Below are 18,233 nucleotides of genomic sequence, written 5' to 3'. Positions count from 1 at the left end.
TTAGTCGGCTTAACTTGCCATGCGTTGAGTGCCAAGGCACGAGAAAACTCGTTTTTTAATCGTTATTTCTTTTATTAGCGATATCCATAAATTTTTCATCCATCCAGCCTGACGTTATCATTGGGAATGGGTCTGAGCTCGAGAAGGGCGATCAATATTTGGAATGGCGATCAGGAATTGGATGAATCTTTTTGCAGAAAATCTGATATGAGGTAAGGACTCTATTTTACCAGTTTTGGGTTAATCAGATGTTTTTTTCACAGCGATCACAACGTGTGTGTGTGTGTGCTTAACGTTAGCGCTAAGCACGGCATGGATAATCGATTTTTCAGCCCGCTTCTCTAGCGTGCATAAGTACACATACTATCGATAATCTAGCGTTTATTTGAAAACGATTCATAAATCAGCCGAAAAATGACAACGTGTTTTGTGTATTCCACTAAAGAGCTATTATCGCGGAATTTCTCTGGAATTACTAGAACTCTCCAAAACTATACTCGTATTCAAAACGGTATAAAGCGGAAATGTACCAATGAAAAAATAATCTGTTTCGTACATGTTGACTGCAAGCAAGTCATTGATAAGCGAGAGGTGTTTTAGACCCATAGCCATAATTTAAGATATAGTTTAAGCCTTCGCAAATTTCCCCGACCTCCCATTGACTTCCTTATTGGCACGGTAGCCCTATTATGGTCAAAGGGGCGTGGCTCTGAATGTGTTAATAAACATTTAAAAAACGTAATTGCACCCAATTTTTGCCAAAAGGCTCATTTCCATTGGTAGTCCCCTGCCAGAAGGTACAGGCTAAAAGCCTATGTAAAAAAGGGTTAGCAATACAAACAGAATATAAGTGAGATAAATAACATTAGAATAAAAACACAAACAAAAGCACATAGTAGGACATACTATAGGGATACAGGGCACAATACAGTCATGGACACAAGGACAGATCACATCATGACAGATTAGATGGCCCAGGCATAGACAAATGCACAATATCCACACACTGCACACACACACAGGTGGGATGCTCTAAACAAGTGTATGTGTGTGTGCGTGCGTGCGTGCGTCCGTGCGTGTGTGTGTGTGTGTGTGTGTGTGTGTACCTTGATGGGCTCCAACAGGAGACAGGAGCCCAGGAGACTGGCAAAACAGGAAATGAGCCACATCATGGCCACACCCTGGCTGAAGCCATGTCCCGCCCACATTGATAGGCCATTGGCCAGAGCGATCCCTGCCCAGCTCCCCCATAGGGCAGCACGTCCACACCAAGGAGGGAAGCGTCTCAGACGACACACGTCAGTCACAACTGGTGGGGTGGTGTAGTGATGAATGCAAGGAAAGGGAGGAGATGACAGAGATAGACAGGAAGGACAGAGGGTAGGATGATGGGACGATAAAGGAGAAAGCAGAAAATAGAAGTCAAATGCAATTATAGGAGGAGCTTTTGAATTTTACATTTGGCATCACATACATTTGTAAAATAGCGTTTGCATGTTCATTATGTTCAGTAGATAACGCACGTGGCTATGAAGATTATTCTGCTGTTCACCAGGGAAATTAAATATAGGACTGAGGTTTTCAACACATACACACATGGACACACACACACACCAGTTATCCAAATGCATGTACAGAATACAAATGCATGTATTCATTTGTAACTTAGGGCAGGAAACTTAATTTTTGTCATCCACTGACCACTGAGACACACACATACACAAACAGCCTATGTATTGAACAAGGTCAAGACAACACCAACCAAACAACCACAGTTCTTTAGGGAGCAGTTCAGAAGGTCCATCACCGTGGCACCAGGACTGCGACGACAATTCTCCTTGAATTCTTTTTAAAGTACCATACTGGTGTAAATATGAGTTTTAGTCGGTTTACTAATTACCCCTGGCCATTTTGTTGAGCATAGCTTATCGTTTTAGATTTAATTTTAGCAAACGTGAACGTTATGGTGATAAACCATAGACTTATATAGAAGACACCTACCCAGAATTATCTCTTGGACATGTTAACATGTCTCTCTGCGTATGTACCTCCTTGTTTACATACATGGACTCTGCTTTCTGTAGCACCTTACTGGTCCAATGTGTAAATTGATTTCTTCAGGCACCAATTTGTTAGCGTGACCAGGAGATAACCTTAACGCAAACAGTCAGCCTACACACACACACACACACACACACGCATGCACGCACGGTCCACGAAAGCAGATTGATGCATTTTATTCAATAAAAACATGATGCGGGTGCAGATAATGCTCTCTGCGTTTGCTTGAAAAGTTGGGATATTTGCGCGAGGTGCGCTTGATTTCCATCACAGGCCAGTTTAATTGAGAGGCAGTGGGCCAAAATGAACTGATAAGCTAATTCTGTCTGGGGGCCGGATGAAAATGCCAGGCGGGACGGATTTGGCCCATGGGCCATGAGTAAGTCCTTACCCTAACCTTAACCATAACTATGGTGATCCTAACCCTGACCTTAAACGTGTTAGAAAACAGCCTGCAATGTAGTGATGCCTATGGATTTACCAAGAACGCTCTTGAAGTCTCTTGGGGAGAGAGAGTGTCATCAAAGCAATCACACACTCAACGAGGAAATGAGAGGAGCGTGAAATTACGGCTAATTAAATCTTCGGGAAGAGGAAACACTTATAAGCTAGGACAGGTATATATTACACGCACGCACGCACGCACGCACGCACGCACGCACACACACACAAACACACACACACACACACACACACACCTGTGTTAGAGGTGAAGGCAGTTTTAGGTGGGTCTCTTCTCATAGATCCTGGTGGCAGGGGCTCATTCAGCTTCTGCAGGAGAATCACTTCTGTCTTATCTCCAAATATACTGGACCTGGAAAAAAAACACACACACAGGAAACATTTTTGCAGGATCCCTTACATTTCATAAACTCAGGCTGTGAATTCTATGTATTGTATTAAAAGATGGCTAATAATTCCATATTTTGTATCAAACGAGATTCAACTTACAGGTCAGCCATCTCACTTTCATCTGCTTGGGGGAAGAAGTTCTGTCCATCAGTCAGGATATGTTTGATCAGGTCCTCATCTGTGTGTGTGTGTGTGTGTGTGTGTGTGTGTGTGTGTGTGTGTGTGTGTGTGTGTGTGTGTGTGTGTGTGTGTGTGTGTGTGTGTGTGTGTGTGTGTGTGTGTGTGTGTGTGTGTGTGTGTGTGTGGTCGGGAGATTGAGAAAGAAAAGCGAAAGCATCTGTTTAATGCGAGACACAAAGCTGGCATGTTCTGACCATTTACATTTGTGGCATGTTGTGGCTAGCTGACGTACCCAGTTCAATTTTAACATGACGGGACGAGTCCCATCCCCGGCCCTTGGTTTGAGAGACACACTGTATTCCCAGAGCTGCCCTTACCTGAAGAGGTAAAGTACTTGTTGCGCTGGCCGGTCCCTTCCTCGTCGTCGGGGTATAGAGGTATTTCCACACCCAGGTGCCTGCTCCCCTGACCCCTTTTCAGCCTCGGCAGTCCCGCCCCCAGCCCTGCTCCACCCACCACGGACACATCACTCAACAGCTCCGGCCAATCCCTGTCCTCCGTCTCCTCCTGTTCGTCCCCGTCCCAGCTCTCCACACTGCAGACGGGAAAGAGACATGTTTAAAGACACACAGACGTGTCTTGGAATGAATGCATAGACGTGGGTTATTTAGGACATTTTGTGGAGTTCCTTAGGACCTTGCACAAAGAATAATGTGTCTATAGTGGTATTGGTATTGGTTTGGCCTATATCGAGTTATTTGAGAACATAGAGAACGTGTTTTACTAAACATTATTTAAGATATAGGAAATCACTATAAAGAGAAATACTCACACCGTCTAGTAAACATGATTTAATTCTCTCTCTCTCTCTCTCTCTCTCTCTCTCTCTTCTCCATCCTCACTCCCTCCATTCGTTTTTAATCAAACTCTGAATTTTCTCCTCGGCAGGAAACTATTGCCTAATGGGAAATATCAACCATCGCCAAAGCAACCGCGTGACTCACCTTTTGGTGGAAGGAGTGGGCAGATCCACGTTGGTCTCTTCTGAGTTGGTCTGAGAAGAGGAGGGAGACAGGGGAGGGGGGGGGGGGTGTTAGGGCACTAATGAGTTCACCAGGGATGAAGTTCTTCACATTGTTTGACTTGACCGTTTCTCTTTTATTAAACAGACCAGTGGGCCCTATTCCCCGTACCTGGTTCAACTAAATCGATCAAGAGTCCCATTATCCAGATTCAATTAACCCGATGTTTGAATCCGGGATTTTCCTGTTCCTCGAACGCTGATTCAGTCTCGTTCATTTGAACCAGACTTGAGACTCAGGATAATTGCGCGCGGCCGCTTCAGCTGAAAAGACAGCAGGTGTCGATCGCAGAAATCCTGATTTTCTAACGGCATTGATTGATTGATTGATCTAAAACTTTATTAACAGATTGCAGAATGGGTACAATGCAGTACGGCTCAATAGCCTCGCCGACAAGTTAAATGCATAATCTATAGGCTAATTTTAAGTCCCTCATTACCCCAATCAATCAGATTATATTTCTTTAAACGTGCCTGCTGGCAGTAGGCTTATGGATTGAATAATCAAATGAGATCTTGCTAGCGAAAATAATTAGTTCAACTCTTTCAGAATAAGGATACGGCTCTCTTGTCCATTGATCGATGTATGGTGGATGTTTTATTTATCTGGCACCATGGTGTGATGGTTGGTCCTTATGCCTTTCACGCGGACGACCCGCGTTCGAATCCCCCCTTTTTCTATTCTTTGTTTTTCTTTTTGCAATGTAAATGCTTCAATTTGGTGCACTTTGAGAGCTATATAAAGAATGACATCCTCAATGCATGTAGATTTATAATATTTTAACTTAAAACTAGGCTACTTTTGCGTATATTCATTAATATTATATTCCAAAAAAATTATATTGGAAACGCGGGGTTTCGAACTAGGGTCATCCGCTTGACAGGAGTGAGCACTAGCCGTTGCACCACTGTGCCAGACGGGATATATCCATTGGGTATCCCTCAATGCACAAGAGACCCGTGTTTCGAATATTTCTCTTTTGAATGAAGTTTTATCTCTTTATTCTCAAATGCATTAATGTGACGTCAACGGCTCATTCAATTGCTCAAATCCGTCAAACAGCGCATCTCATCAGACATTTTAATCCCAGTTACAATATCACAATAACGTGTGAGTGATGATACAATTCAACAATCCTCAGATTCCTCGTAATTCATAATCCACAAAAACCACAATCCACGCATAGACACTTCAATTTTATGCTTGAATGAAACACAATCCGGGCGCTCCGTTAAGCAAATCTACAGCGGAGAATATATGAAACTAATCAGAGCCAAACGGCCGATAGGTTTCATTCATTAAAAATATCCCTGCGGGATTCACATTTGCAATGCGCCGTTATTAAAATAACCACATGCAGCGTGTATCGCGACTCCGAGCGCCGTATATGACGTGCATTATTTTATTTAGGACAAAGTAAATCTATAGGCTGAATATGATTTATTATCAGCATTTAGTTCTATTATTATAAATTTCAAAAGCCCCCTCTAGGAAAACGAAGCACAAAAACATAATTTAGAATGGTATAATGGGATCTAGACTGTGAGAAATATTTCAGGAAGCGAGCTGGCATTTCTTTGCGAGGGCGTGGCCATGGTTCATCCAGCTAACTGAACTTAACCCTGCTCCGGACCAGGTTCAAACTTTCTGATCTGTTACCATGGTGATTTAGAAAATCCGACTTCGGGGAACGGAAAGGTCCGGCTTAAGTCAAGCTATGCTGAAAATTATCCGGCTAACTCAGTTAGCCAGGTACGGGGAACGGGGCCCAGGCAGCTCTCATGTCCGGTCTAGTGCACAGACAAATCAAGTTTCAAGTTTGTTTTTTATTTGTCACGTATAAGGTACATGTACATTACAGTGAAATGGTTGGTTCTGTATGAGCCCCTGAGAATGTGCTTCATACAGTAAAAAAGTAAGTACAATATACAATATACAAACTAAAGTACAACCTACTGTAAGTACAATCTAAGTACAATGAAGTAAAAATGCAGACAATGAGGTACAAATGCAGACAATGAGGTACAAACACTTTTTAAGGCAAGGTGCAAATGCAAATGAGGTATGAATGTAGTGCAAATCTCTATATATAATGTAGTGTTAAAGTGTCTAAAGTGAGTGTTTGTTTAAAGTGAGTGTGTGCATGTGGATGTGTGTACAATGAGTGTAGATGGATGGGTTGATGATGTTACATAGAGTCATTGAGCATTCTGATGGCCTGGGGATAGAAGCTCCTTCTGAGGGGGGTTTCACACTAGCCATCCGGGGTCGAATCCAAGCACGATCGCACCAAAATAAGTGTGATGAGAATGCTCCCCCCATCACCGGGGACCAGTGGTGCAGTCGTAATATGGGAACTGCCCAGACGCCACGTGCACGCGCGCTCCCGCGCACGCGCATACATGTTCCCTCGCTTGCGCACAGAACAGATGATTATTATGCATAACAATGTTTTAAATGTAATTGTAGTTACAATTTCTTTAATTGAATTCACTTAAACTAGAAAAGTAAATACAAACTAAATTAACAATGTAACTTAGTTTACAGAAGGACAGTTTCCTTCAGACTGAAGCACAACTTAATGTCTCATCCTTCCAGTCGGGACCACAGATCAAGCAAACCCCCACCAATTGGTACAGGACTTGTATTTTGGTTTGGCTCTTCTCGTTGTTATGCTATCGGTATCCTATTATTATGCAAAGTCTAGGTGATAAGTGCCGGCCGGGTACTTGGCGCACGGCGCGACGAGTCCAGTGACAATTGTGAACATTTTTGTGTGCGCGCGTGCACATCTGTGCGCGATTGCGCGCACTTCTGCTCAGCGAACTACTAGGACGCCGTCTTACCCCGTCCTACCACCACTGCACCACTGCCGGGGACGCTGATTTGCTCCAAGCCGGGACTGCTTGAAAAGGTGGTTTCGGGTGCGAACCACTAGAACCAGCGTCCCCGACGTCGGAACAGCGCGTGGTGTGCAAGCAAACCTGTAATGCCTTTCATGCTTGCTTGAATTCTGGGCAGATAAAAACATACAGCAACAACTGCACAATACCCACAAAAACGACAATATTTATGGACAATTTGGTGAGTATTTGCGTGCATGCATGGGTACAACAGATCAGTAAACAATGTCGAGCTAAAAGTGAAGAAGATGAGGCTTCAATATCTTAAAGTACGGGATGCAGTGCGCAAATCAGGCAGCTCATCTGATGACAAGGACACATTTCCGTGGTTTGATGCAGTTGTTGTTCAACCCATCGCACTATTACTACTTCCAGTAACGCAGCCTGACGTTAGTCCATCAACTAGCCTGCCAATCGGTAAGTAAAGTTTTAGCATCCATATTCTCATGACTTTTCAGTGTCTGATCTGTCTGTGATCCATTGTGTTTTTAACGTGCTGCGTACATGGCCAAAACCTATGTTTTTAGCGCGCGGCTTATCAATGTGACTAGTTGTGTTCAGCGGGACTATCGCGATCAAGTATATATGCATATTATCTTTTACGTCGTTCGTTATATGTTTTGTCTATCTGTCTGTAATCTATGTGGTTAGCACGCGGCATGGCCATAATGTTTTTAGCATAGGAAAAGTATCCAAAATCCCGCCTGTATCTAACCCATCGTGTAGGTTTAGCTGGTACATTACTTCCCGAGGTACAGCAAAAATTTCTGTTTTGGTTCATTCAGAAATATAGACTATAGAGAGTTGCTCTCCTCAATTGTGCTTGGGAACAAAACATGATATTGTAGTGTGTACGCAAACCAGAGGGGGGAGAGGGGGGGTTCGCACTCGAGGATGGAGTGAGGACGGAGCGGAGCACCCATTCCTAATGAGAAAACGCCCTGAGTCTCTTTGTACTGGCCATGAGACTCCGGTAGTGCTTGCCTGACCGCAGCAGTGCAAAGAGGCAGTTGTTTGGGTGGCTAGAGTCTTTGGTTATTCTCTTAGCCTTGGCCCTGCAACGCTTGGTATAAAAGTCCTGGAGAGTGGAAAGCCCACCTCCAATTGTGCGTTCGGCTGATCGAGCCACTCTCTGCAGTCTGCTGCGGCCGTGTGCGGTGCTATTCCCAAACCAGGAGGTGATGTTACCAGTCAGGATGCTCTCTATTGTGCATGAGTAGAAGTTCTTAAGGATCTTCTGACTCACTTTGAACTTCCTTAGGCGCCTAAGGAAGTAGAGGCCCTGCCATGCCTTCTTTATTACACTGTCGATGTGTGTGGTCCGTGTCAAGTCCTCGGATATGTGGACTCCGAGGTACTTACTGTTCACTCTCTCAACCAGTGCCAGTTCGATGCTGAGGGGGCTGTAGTCCCTAGCCTCTGACCTCCTAAAATCCACAATCATCTCTTTCGTTTAGCTGACGTTCAGGGAGAGGCTGTTCTCCCGGCACCACAGCGCCAGATTCTCTACCTCTCCCAGGTAGGCCCTCTCGTCGTATGCAGAGATCAGGCCCACCACAGCTGTGTCATCAGCAAACTTGATGATTGTGTTGCTGTTGTGTTTTGCCACACAGTCATGTGTGTAAAGCGAGTAGAGGAGGGGGCTCAGAACACAGCCCTGGGGGGCCCCTGTGTTGAGAGTGATGGATGAGGAGGTGCAGTTGCCTGCTCTCACCACGTGGGGTCTTCCTGTCAGGAAGTCCAAGACCCACTGGCCATTTTGAAGTCCAAGACCCACCCACCCCCAAGTTCAAGCCCAGGTCTCTGAGCTTGACTACAAGCTTGGAGGGGACTATGGTTTTGAATGCTGAGCTGTAGTCAATAAATAGCATTCTCCGGCATTGTATCCTTCCGGCAAGCAACAAGCCCTTCCGCGTTGCTCTGATTGGCCAGCGATCTTCTACGCTCGTTTCCCCCCTACGCCGGTAACGCGCGCATGCGCATTTTGTTTTTGCCGGCACACGCCCACACGCTCACACACAAGCAGGTTTTAATAGGTTTTGCCGCCGCGGCGGTAGATAATAATAATAATAATAATAATAATAATAATAATAATAATAATAATAATAATAATAATAATACTTAGACAAACGCACGCAATTGGCACAAGTGTAAATTATGCATTCGTCACTACTCTCTATATTGACGTGATTCCATCAACACATAGGTAATATTAATAGGTTTTGCCGCCGCGGCGGTAGATAATAATAATAATACTTAGAATAATAATACTTAGACAAACGCACGCAATTGGCACAAGTGTAAATTATGCATTCGTCACTACTCTCTATATTGACGTGATTCCATCAATACATAGGTAATATTAATAGGTTTTGCCGCCGCGGCGGTAGATAATAATAATAATAATACTTAGAATAATAATACTTAGACAAACGCACGCAATTGGCACAAGTGTAAATTATGCATTCGTCACTACTCTCTATATTGACGTGATTCCATCAACACATAGGTAATATTTAGATCACAGGTTGGTCATGCATAATCTCGCCCACCAGGCTGTAAAAATCATCAACTTATTGCCATCATGGACCAATAACAGAACAGATTGACAGGTGGCACTGGTGACAAAGCACAAGACTGGGCATTTATTCAAAAAACATACATACTAACCACATAACAGATATTTAAAAGGTAATTAACAGGCATGTTCTGCAACATATATCCACTCTTGAACAATGAAAAACTCCTTTTTCTTCTATAGAGCAGCTCTGAAGGCTCACGGAGATGAACGTTATTTCAATAGCAGTGATTGTCCATCTTAGTTAGTTAGGCGTTGGACTATATAGCGCGGCGTATATTGATGCAGGTAGGTATTATCTGATGCAGCTAGGTATTATCATGCTAATATGGCGTGTTCTGCGATACACGCTTATTATTATTAACCTGCGTGTGTGCGAGCGTTGCTAATATGGCGTGTTCTGCGATACCCATTTATTATTATTAACCTGCGTGGGGGCTTGCCTGAGGGCTTTATGTAGCCTCATGCGCATGCGCGCTCGCGCAGGCGTAGGGGGGAAACGAGCGTAGATCGCTGGCCAATCAGAGCAACGCGGAAGGGCTTGTTGCTTGCCGGAAGGATACAAGCGTCCAGGTGTGATGCTGCCGTGTGCAGCACATGGGCTATGGTGTCCTCCGTGGACCTGTTGGGGTGATATGCAGGGGATCCAGGGTGTTGAGGGAGGAACAGATGTCGCCCTAGCTTCTCAAAGCACTTTATGCTTTGGGGTGGGGATTACAGACTGACTTCTAAGGACAGGTTGAATATGTCAGTGAATACCGGGGCCAGTTGGTCGGCACAGACTTTTAGGACGCGACCGGGGATGCCGTCTAGTTCTGCTGCCTTCCTGGTATTCACTTTCACCTCATGCTCTGTTAACCTGAACACTGAGGCTTCATCGGCAGTGGCTGAGGCTTCATCGGCAGTGGCTCTACTCTCCATTGCAGTGGCCTGTAGGCTGTTGTTGTAATTTACAGCCTCAAACCATGCATAGAAGGTATTTAGCTAATTTGCCAGGGAGACATCAGTGTTCAGTGATCATCAGAAGGCCAGTCAAATATTTACACTTATTTTCCCTCCATCCAGGACGTATACAAGTGACCATAAGAATTGCACTCCTTTATGTTGTAAAGTATGGATGAATAATGAATCTGAACTATGGATGTCCAATATTATCGGCCTACCGATATTATCGGCCGATATTGGCATACAAATTTGATATCGGAAAATATTGGTACCGGTTTTCAATTACATTTATTTAACCTTTATTTACCCAGGCAAGCAAGTAAGAACAAAGTATTATTTTATTTATTGTCAAAGTATGCATAATGTGTTAATTACACGACAAGAGATATGTAATGTTAATTACCTGAAATTATTCCGTTTTTTGGGAGGGGAAACCCTGCATATATATCGGTATCGGTTGATATCGGTATCGGAAATTAAGAGTTGGACAATATCGGTATATCGGTATCGTAAAAAAGCCAATATCGAGCATCCCTAATCTGAACCTATGGACAACAGGGAAAACCGGATTTGTAAATGAAGACTATGTGCTAATGACACTAATCTTCAGTGTGATTAAATCCTTGCCTACATTCCCTGTAAGGTGCTATGGTCCTTTATACAACGGCATGCAAATTTCTCGATTCTGATTGGCCATTCACACGTCTTTATTGGCAACAATCCACGGTCCTGGGCTCAGGACCCGCCCACAACCGAATCACATAACCCTCCCCGGCTCACTCCGGGAGAAAACAAGATCGCGGACAACAAATGGTTATGTTGAAAGCACCATAACGACTAAATATGAAGCGATTCTGTCAAGGGGAATGTGTTAGTCCTTTAAACAATGTTGGATGATGTAATTGATGGGTCTTGACTCAATCTAGAACAAAAGAAAAATCGCGGATTGATTGATAGATTAATTGATTGATTTAAATTTCTTCCTTCCTACTTTCTACTGACTGCAGCGTTCTCTCTCACACACTGTCCGACGCTGGCGTACCCACAAACACACACACACACATACACACACACACACACACACACACACATACACACACACACGGTGACACACACACACACACACACACACACACACGCACACACACACACACACACTCCTGTCTGCAACAGCGGGGGAGTCAGACTGAGAGAGAAGCAGCGCTGTTTTAAGTGAGCATGGTCTATTGAATTGATTGATTGGTTGATTGCTAATTTTATTACTGTACCCCTGGTTTCCAACTGGTTAAGTTTAGGCTAAAAGAAATAAATAAAAAAATAGGGCGAAGAAAACGTTTTTTTCCTATAGGGCAAAGAAAACGTTTTAATTTGTTTTACCTACTTTATATTCTGCATCTGGTAATAAAATTTTCAATCAATCATTCCAATAATACACAGTTGGATGTGTTAGTTGGTTGGATGCACTTCAAGCTGCTTCCACATGAGGCAACTTCTCTCAATCATTCCAATAATACACAGTTGGATGTGTTAGTTTGGTTGGATGCACTTCAAGCTGCTTCCACATGGAGTTGTGGGAACTACTTTTTCTGGCGGATGGTTTTTTCAATAAATCTTCGATTAATGTGTGTTTATTGTATAGAAATAAGGTTGGATGGGGGGGCGGAGCTGAGCGATCATGGAGTAGACGTGTTTTCACATGAGCTCCCTTCTACCGTGCTGAATATACGTTTCTCCCCATTAGTCTTTATTTTATTTTTATTTGTTTTTTATCTGTTTGCTAGGTCGTCGTGTTTAGTATACATTCATCAACTTTTTTCGACTTTCTACGATGGCGGGGGTGGAAACCAGAGCCATGAAAGAGTTAGGCACGACACCGACACCGCCGAGCATGGCCGTACCGTCTCCCGCTGTCGGGGAGTTAAGCGAAGCTGTGCTCTTGGTCATGACCAAGCTACACGCAGACTCTGAGACACGCATCGCTGAAGCACAGAAGAAAGTACACGCAGACTCTGAGGCACGCATCGCTGAAGCACAGAAGCAAGTGCTGGCGGATTTCTGTATCAGCCTCCGTCGTGAGATATCAGAAGAAATACGGCTGGCGATAGTCCCGCTGACAGACAAGATGGAGACGATTCACGCTGCCTCATCGGCTAATGCTAACGAACTAGCCATGCTAACGACGGAGGTATCATCACAGTGTGAGAAGATGGCGGGTCTTGAATCCGCCCTGCTGGCTAGGCAGGCTGAAGTCAACAAACTACAGTCGGCGATGGAGGAGATGCAGTCCCGGGATAGACGCCACAACGTCAGGATTGTTGGAGTACCGGAGACCAGCGGTGAAGGCCGTCTCTCTGAGACCATGCCCGAACTGCTGCAGAAGATACTAGGGACGGACGTCCTCCCCTCGCCTCCTATCTGTGAGTCGGCTTACAGAGCGGGCAGGTTTTCTCCCGGCGTGAACAAAGAACCGAGGCCCATCATAGTCAAGCTGAACAGACTCCAACAGAGAGAAATCATCATGCGGTCGGCTCGTACCAGAAGGGGTACTCTGAGGTTTGGCGATCACAAAGTGGCCATTTTCGAGGACTTTACACCGGAGGTTCAAGCTCAGAGAGCCGAGTACAAGGTGGTCCTGACTAAGCTATGGAGACTAGGCCTGAGGCCCACGTTATTCGCTCCCGCGAAACTATCTGTGTTGGAGAAGGTCGGTGGTCAGCGTTTGTTTTGGTCGTTGGCTAAAGCGAAGGAATATCTCGCGAAGACACCCGAGTCTGTTGCTTGATATCTATGGAGGGTTGTTTTGAGCTTTGGTGATCCAAAGTAGATGCCAAGGTCGGTTGAATATGCATAAACAATATTTGATAACAGGTTGGGTCGGGTATGGCTTGCACTTAATGGCTATATGGTTATATGGCTTGCACTCTAGCCATTACCCTCTCTTCCTTTCTTTTTTCTTTCCTACTGTCGCTGTTTTTATGTCATCTATATGCGCGATTTAAATGTGATCCGGTTCTACCTTGGACTAACTACTGACAAGCCTTAATTTTGTTTTGAATTTTCCGTGAGGCACTTATGCTATAACGTTGATACATTAATATGCAGACTCCAGGGTAGATGGTTACAGGTTGATGCTGAGTAATTATATAATAATTAGTGTCGCTGTTTTAAGGGCAATTGAATGAGCAATTAACCTGTGACCCGAACCTGCCTTGGACTATCGGCTGGGATGCTTTAATTTAATTTTGTATTGAATTTTCCTATATGTTTTAATGGCATTTGAATGAGCAATTTAAATGTGATTCGATCCTACCTTGGACTAACTGCTCCGACCGATATCTTTATTGAAACAATGTATGATGACAGGTGGTGTCAGGTGTTGCCTATTACCATCCCCGGATTGATTAATGAATGATTGTGTTTAATTCTAATCTTACATAGGTTGGGTCATTTCAGCCGTTGTGCCTGATCAGAGGGACGGCTAAAGGGGTGCACTTTGACCATAACCCTTTTTTTTCCCTTCCTCCTTTTTTTTGTCATTGTTTAATTGACACTGTTCACACAATTTTGCACAATTAACCTGTGACCCGAACCTGCCTTAGACTATCGGCTGGGATGCTTTAATTTAATTTTGTATTGAATTTTCCTATACCTTTTTGGGCTATAACAATGTGATGTTGAAGCGCAGATTCCGAAATAGAGGGCTGCAGGTTGATGCGGAGTTATTATTTAATAATGGCTATTTTTACCATTATGGTTTTCTCATGTTGGGGCCAGGGCTCAGGTGGTTTTCGACCGATATCTTTATTGAATTTTATTTTATTATTATTTGTGTTTATTGGACTAGTGGGGGTTTACTCAGGGGTTTATCTAGAGGGGGGTGGGAGTGGGAAGCGTCTTATTGATCCATGTCTCTAGTGGGAAGTGATAGGAAGATGACCATCCTCAGTGGGTGGGGCATAGGGTGGGGATTGGAGAGTGGGTATAGAGGAACTTATAGTAGGACGGGTGGGTTAGGGTTTAGAGTAGAAGGAGGGGGGGTTGTAGCTGGGGTGGTATTTTTATGTGTTCTATGTACTGTTGTCTTATATATGTGTAAGTGTTCCTCCTCTGAACTCCTGGGATTGACCGTCCGGGCCCGCCGGGATCGGCACCTCTGTACTCAGCCTGGCTGCACGGGTATGTTCTCTACGCACTTATACAAGCTCGACCATGGCTAAATTGAATATTTTAATTTGGAACGCAGGAGGGCTTAACGCCCCACACAAGCGTGCCAGTGTCCTTTGGCTATTGAAGAGGAGAAATATTGACCTTGCTCTCCTTAGTGAGACGCATTTAATGGTAGGTGACGTGTCAAGACTGGCAAATCGGCAATATCACGTTATCTCCGCATCCTCAGCCGATGATAAGACGAAAGGAGTAGTCATAGTTACAAGACGTAACCTTGATATCAAAATCTTGGATGTATGGTCGGACACGGAGGGAAGGATTACTATAGCAAAAGTTGAATTCTTGCATAGGAAGATGGCTATAATAGCATTGTATGCTCCTAACACATTTGATTCAGCGTTCTATAATACAATCACGAAGAATATGTTGGAACTTAATGGATACGCTCTCATTGTGGGTGGCGATTTTAATGCGTGCTGGGATGCGGAGATGGATAGGTCTGGGCCCTCTGAAACGAGCGACCAGAAACGGGCCTCTAAGGCCCTCAGGATGTGGGCCAAAGACACGGGGCTCTCAGACCTCTGGCGCTTATGCAACCCCACCCTCAGAGATTACTCTCACCTGTCAGCCAGACACAAAAGCTTCTCTCGAATTGACTATGCATTCGCGTCCCCTAATATGTTTGATAGTTTAGATGTCTCATTGGTTCCCTTGGCTCTCTCAGACCACAAGGGGATTTTCCTTACGGCAACCTTTGGCAGGCTCTCCGCAAGAGCTCCCAGATGGCGTTTTAATTCGACCTTGCTAAAGAACGATGACTTCTGTTCTGAGTTCAGGAGTAAACTAGCTGAATTTTTGCAGATCAACGTTGGCACAGTAGAAGACCCTAGGGTCCTGTGGAACGCATTGAAAGGATTCATCAGGGGTCATGTCACACTATTTGCCTCCAATTTGCGAAAATCCCGGTCAAAAAAGCTAGAAGGACTGGAATCATTATATGCGGACCTATACGCATCCTTGCAAACTGACTATAATGAACGACTAAACACACAACGTAAGATAGTCAAAAAAGAAATAAACTCCATACTTAAACAACAGTCTGAGTTTTTGATACATAGGACAAGACAAAATTACTATTTTCACGGCTCCAGACCTAGCCATCTATTGGCAATGAAAATACGATCAAATGATCATTTCTCAGATATCCCCTCGATTAGGACGAGCCAGGGTGCAGTCACTACTGATTCGAAAAAGATCAATGACACTTTTAAAGAGTTTTACTCACAGTTATATAGCTCAGAGGGTAATCTGGATGACTCTAGATTTGAATCGTTCATTGGCGGGCTTGAGATACCCCACATTTCTGAGGAAGAGGCCAAGGAACTGGGGAGACCGATTACTCTCGTAGAATTGAGGGAGACTATTGTTGAAATGCAGAGGGGTAAGGCGCCAGGCTGGGATGGTATTCCACCCGAAGTGTATTTAGCTTTCTGGGACCAACTGGGTCCATTGATGCTCGATATGATCAATTACGCTATCGAACAAGGGGAGTTCTCAAGAGATGTCAATATGGCGTTGATTTCTTTACTTCTCAAAAAGGACAAAGATCCCAATGATTGTGGTAGCTATAGACCCTTGAGTCTTCTCGGGGCCGATTTAAAGGTGTTTGCCAAGGTGCTGGCCCGTCGCCTGCAGAGATTTATGTCTGTATTGGTACACTGCGATCAAACTGGTTTTATCCCGGGGCGTCTGGCTGCAGATAATCTTAGGAGGCTGTTGCATGTAATCGATAACAGTAAAGACAATACAACTCCATCCACAGTTCTGTCTTTGGATGCCATGAAGGCGTTTGACAGACTTGAGTGGTCATATCTGTGGAAGGTACTTGAGGTCATGGGTCTTGGAAAGAGTTTTATTCATATGATTAAAGTCCTGTATGCCTCGCCGTCTGCGATGATACTGACAGGCAAAAACTGTTCCACACTCTTTCCAGTCTCCAGATCTTCTAGACAGGGTTGCCCTCTGAGCCCGGGACTGTTCGCGCTTTCCCTCGAACCTTTGGCCCAATTTATTAGGCAATCGGAGGACATCGTCCCCATAATGGTCAACAATACTCCACACAAAATTGCTCTCTATGCGGATGACCTGCTGATTTTCATGGACGACCCCTCCCGGTCGGCCACAAAATTATTGAGGATAATCGACGACTTTGGTAAATTGTCAGGTTTTAAGATTAACTGGAACAAATCAGCCTGCCTACCTCTTAATGAACTGGCCAAGGCGGTACGACTACCAGCTGATATCCCCATAGTAGAACATTTCAAATACCTGGGCATAGAGATATTCCCCACGCTGAACCAAACTACTAAGTACAACTTCACGGGTACTTATGATAAAATACGCCAGGATCTAGACAGGTGGTCGTCCCTTCCTAACTCCTTACAAGCCCGGGCTTCCATAATCAAAATGAACATCCTGCCTAGGATAAATTTTATTAGCTCAATGCTCCCCCTGCCCCCTCCAATAGACCACTGGCGCAAGGTACAATCGATGGTATCTAAGTTTGTCTGGAATAACAAACGCCCGAGAATCAAAAGGGCTACTACTCAACGTAGGAAACAAGATGGGGGCCTCGCAATCCCTGATTTTAAACTGTATTTCTGGTCCTTTTCACTGAGACCTTTGATGTGCTGGCTAGACCCTGTAGAGGCTGTATCGTGGCGCTCCTTAGAAGCGGCGGCGGTGTCTCCGCTAAGATTACAGGATGTAGTGTACTCCACTGTCTCTATTGCGAAATGCCGGCTGAGGTATGGACCGATCATAACTCACGTGATCCAAACGTGGCGTAATGTACAGAGGTCGTGTGGGGTTAAATGCCCTTGGCACCTGGACTCTCCAATTTTTAATAACCAGCAATTACTTGTTGGACACAAGCCGGTTAATATTCCTCAATGGCAAAGGAGGGGAGTGCATACTCTGGAGGATATTTATGATAAGAACGGCCTCCGTGCGTTTCAGGACTTAAGAGAATTTTATGATCTACCCGGCGAGTCCTTCTTTCTTTACCTTCAACTAAGGTCAGCACTGAGGGCGCATGGCGTACCGTGGGCTCAAGCCTTGCACCCACACCCCTTCCTCAGGCTCATAGTGGACAGGACGACATCCAGAGGGTTTGTCTCCGACTTTTATACGCTCTTAATTCAATCCACGTATAAAAATTTATCATTGGATACAATCTGGCGTGTGGATATACCGGAGTTGGACCCCGAGTTTGACTGGGATGATGTTTGGGCAAATGTGGCATTATCTTCCCGCAACCCCAATCACCAGCAAATTAATTTTAATTATATTCATAGGACCTATCTTACACCTAGGAAGCTATTTGCTATGGGACTGATAACCGACTCTCGGTGCACTTTGTGCTCTCAAAAGGCCACTGGCACTTATATGCATATGTATTGGGATTGCCCACCAGTGGCCCGCTTCTGGAGGTCAATAACGGACAAACTTTCAGATCTGTGTGGC

General features: G+C 44.5%; 1 protein-coding gene across 1 annotated transcript in view; it reads right to left on the bottom strand.

Annotated features, from left to right (window-relative positions):
* The window catches only part of pkd1a (polycystic kidney disease 1a), a 228,555-nt gene that overhangs the window by 39,079 nt on the left and 171,243 nt on the right, over positions 1 to 18,233 (bottom strand). The window contains 5 exon segments of the mRNA XM_084318240.1: positions 1,107 to 1,309; positions 2,760 to 2,875; positions 3,013 to 3,091; positions 3,411 to 3,628; positions 4,038 to 4,087. Coding sequence (XP_084174366.1) covers positions 1,107 to 1,309; positions 2,760 to 2,875; positions 3,013 to 3,091; positions 3,411 to 3,628; positions 4,038 to 4,087 — 666 coding nt within the window.

Source organism: Notolepis coatsorum (assembly GCF_963971535.1).
Source record: "Notolepis coatsorum genome assembly, chromosome: 7".
NCBI lineage: Eukaryota > Metazoa > Chordata > Actinopteri > Aulopiformes > Paralepididae > Notolepis > Notolepis coatsorum.
This window is presented reverse-complemented; position numbering and strand designations above follow the sequence as displayed.